Source organism: Monoraphidium neglectum (genome assembly GCF_000611645.1).
Source record: "Monoraphidium neglectum strain SAG 48.87 unplaced genomic scaffold scaffold05564, whole genome shotgun sequence".
NCBI classification, from domain to species: domain Eukaryota; kingdom Viridiplantae; phylum Chlorophyta; class Chlorophyceae; order Sphaeropleales; family Selenastraceae; genus Monoraphidium; species Monoraphidium neglectum.
In genome coordinates, this window is record NW_014008066.1 from 1 (window position 1) to 3057 (window position 3057).

At 62.3% G+C, this 3057-nt stretch overlaps 1 protein-coding gene across 1 annotated transcript; it reads left to right on the forward strand.

Moving 5' to 3' along the window:
• Positions 1–17: 17 nt before the first annotated feature.
• On the forward strand, positions 18–2925 carry MNEG_15689 (isoleucyl-tRNA synthetase; the record flags this gene model as incomplete). Its single annotated transcript, XM_014035840.1, has 8 exons — positions 18–125; positions 499–594; positions 966–1163; positions 1187–1248; positions 1512–1604; positions 1930–2028; positions 2430–2523; positions 2785–2925. 8 exons carry the CDS (start codon positions 18–20, stop codon positions 2923–2925), a joined length of 891 nt encoding a protein of 296 aa, XP_013891294.1.
• Positions 2926–3057: the final 132 nt, after the last annotated feature.

Sequence of the window (3057 nt, forward strand, 5' to 3'; positions counted from 1 at the left end):
CCGCCCGCCTCACTGTTATGGAGTCTCAAGTGCAGAACCGCAAAACCACCCCCCTGCAGGTCTGCAACGGGCTCGTGCTGGCGGCGGACGGCAAGAAGATGAGCAAGCGGCTCAAAAACTACCCGGTGGGGGTTATATGGGGGTTTCGCTTGAGGGGGGCGGCCCCTGTCCTGATTTGGAATCATGGGGAGGGTTTCCCAATTGGCTTGTTTTGTGTGTACAGGGGCGTATGGCGGCTTTTCGCTTGTTTGGGGGGTGGTGTGGTGCGGCCTGCTGCAAGGCTTGCTGCGATTTGCGGGTGAAATGCAAGGTTTTGATCCACAGGGTTCAAGGAATCCAAATTTTGTTTGAATGTGCTGCCTATATTGTACGAACGCTCTTGAGGAGCAGGGTGTGTGTGTGTGTGTGGGGGGGTGCTTGTGGGGGCAATCTGCCGTGGGGTTTTTTCCCATGCTTAATGCAAAAGCACATGGGGCCGCGCCGCATCTTCCCGGGTAGGGCACGGGCGCGCGCGGCCGCACCCCCCGCGCCTTTGCGGGCGCTGGGGGCTGCGCGCCGCGCGCGCCGCTCAGTGGCCCCGTTGCTGCCGCGGGGGTCCTCCCCGCGGCCCCCGGAGCGGTTCCAAAACGGCCCCGATGACATCACCGCCCCGGGATCATAGTACCGCGGTGCGGGCCCCACCCCCCCGCTGTCTCCAATACCCGCGACATTCTCGACCGATCTGATCTGGAGTGATCTGGGTGCTTTCAATTGTTTGGATTTCATGCTTTGACTGGGGGAGCGGCGCGCGAGGCTTGGCATGTTTTGATATGCCTGCAGGCTCAACAGGTTTCAAAACACACACGCCCCGCAGCCTTGACACTCGTGTGCCCGCGCACACGGGCGTCGCGCGACAGGCCGCTGCCGCCCGCATGGGTCCCCTGCCACCCCTGTTCGACTCCCCCCATTCGACTCGCCCCTTCAAGGCCGCGATGGCTGCCGCCGCAATTGTTACGGTGGCCGCCACCGCAACCGTCGCCGTAACCGCCACCGCAACCGCCACCTCAACAGCCGCCATAACCGCCACCGTAACCGCCACCGTAACCGTAACCGCCATCGTAACCGCCGCCGTAACCGCCACCGTAACCGCCACCATAACCGTAACCGCCATCGTAACCGCCGCCGTAACCGCCGCCGTAACCGCCAGGACCCGACGGAGGTGATTGACAAGCACGGGGCCGACGCGCTGCGGCTCTACCTCATCAACAGGTGTGCGATCTGGCCTGATCTGGCCTGATCTGACCTGCCCTGCCCTGATCTCGTAAATGCAGTCTCATCAACCAGCTCATTATCATTCCCATCATGGCCCGCGTGATAAAAGAGCGACCCCTCTCGTCGACGCGCCGTGGGTCGAGCAGCCAAGCACACGCCGCCCCCGGACTCAATCATCGTGCATCGTTGATCACCCCGCAAAAAACCAACGGACTCTTCTCGCCGGGTTCTTTTTCCATTTCAACCCCCCCCCCTTCCAGCCCCGTGGTGCGCGCGGAGACGCTGCGCTTCAAGGAGGAGGGCGTGTTTGGCGTAGTCAAGGACGTATTCCTGCCGTGGTACAACGCCTACAGGTGCGATGACGTCACGGTGACATATGGCGGTATGGGAGAAGGGGGAGCCGCCGTGGCGCGGCGCGGCGCCGTGTCTGGGAAGGGCCGGGCTGCGTCGAGGGAGGCTGTCGACCGTCGGGACTGTCACCAGGGCTGCCGCGCCGTCGCCCCCCTCCCCGCTCCCTCAACCTCGCCTTCCGGTCAGCCCTCCGTGACAACGCCCCCGTCGGTCCCCAGTGCAAACACAAAATTCCGACTGTTTCGGTCGTTCACCCTCGTCGGTGCCCTTCCAAATCAATCCACAAGCAACCAAATCCAAAAAACCTCGACCTCAAACTCGGCGCAGGTTTTTGGTTCAGAACATCATCCGCAGCGAGCAGGAGACCGGGGTGGCCTTTGACCCTCTGGCCGCTGACCTGGACAAGGCTGACAACGTGCTGGACAAGTGAGACGGGGGTTCGATCCTCCTTTCTGCCTTGACAGGATGTTCTTCACCATGTTGGTTTGATTTGGATTGATGTTTTTCGAAACGCAGGCACGGCTGCCCTCAAAGCAGCCGTGACAGTTGGTGCCAGCCGCGGCCCACTGAGCTGTCTCGGCCGATTTCGTATCTTTTGTATTTGGGGGTGGGGCGGTTGCACAAGCGTGCCGGAGCGGCAAGCAGCAGCCTCCCGTTCGCACCGTTGCCTGGCCCAAGCGCCTGAACTGCAGCTGTCGGTTCACAATGCGGCCGCCGCCGGCGCCCTCCCCCTTGCGCCTCGAATCTGTCCTCCCCGGCAAGGCCGCCCTGAACCCCACTCAACACCCCCCATGTACGTCTCGAACCCTTCGTGAAACCCCCCAAAGGTGGATCGCGGCCGCCAGCCGCAGCTTGGTCGCGTTTGTGCGGCAGGAGATGGGCGCGTACCGCCTCTACACGGTGGTGCCCTACCTCGTGCAGGTGAGAAGTTTTAACCGTGAACTTCATGCCGTGAACTTTGTGCCATTTTTTGCACCTCGCCGCACGCTTGCTCGAGGGTCATGCTTCGTTGTTCACGAAGGTAAAATTGTTCTATTCTATTCTTTGCCAACGTTAGCCAACGAGCATACCTATCTTTGCCAGCGCGATGCTGCGCCCCCTGCTGCAAGGCTTTGCGTCTCGTCTCTGCGTCGCCACCCCGTGCCCCGCGTCACCCGCGCCCCCCCGTCACCCGCCTCGCAGTTCCTGGAGGGGCTGACTAACGTGTACGTGCGGTACAACCGCAAGCGCCTCAAGGTGCGCCATGGGGGGGGGGACGGTTACGTGGATGGAGGGGAGATGGTGTGCCTGATGTGGGGGGGCCGGGGATTCGTCCCAGTGTGAGCGTTTGGGAAATCGTCACCACAGAAGTGGGGGGTGTCCAGTGAACTTTGGCCCGGAGAAGCCCCTTGTATGGTGAGGAAGGGGGGAAGGCGCCCGCACCACAAGCCCCTATGCGCACCTCTTGCTCCGCTC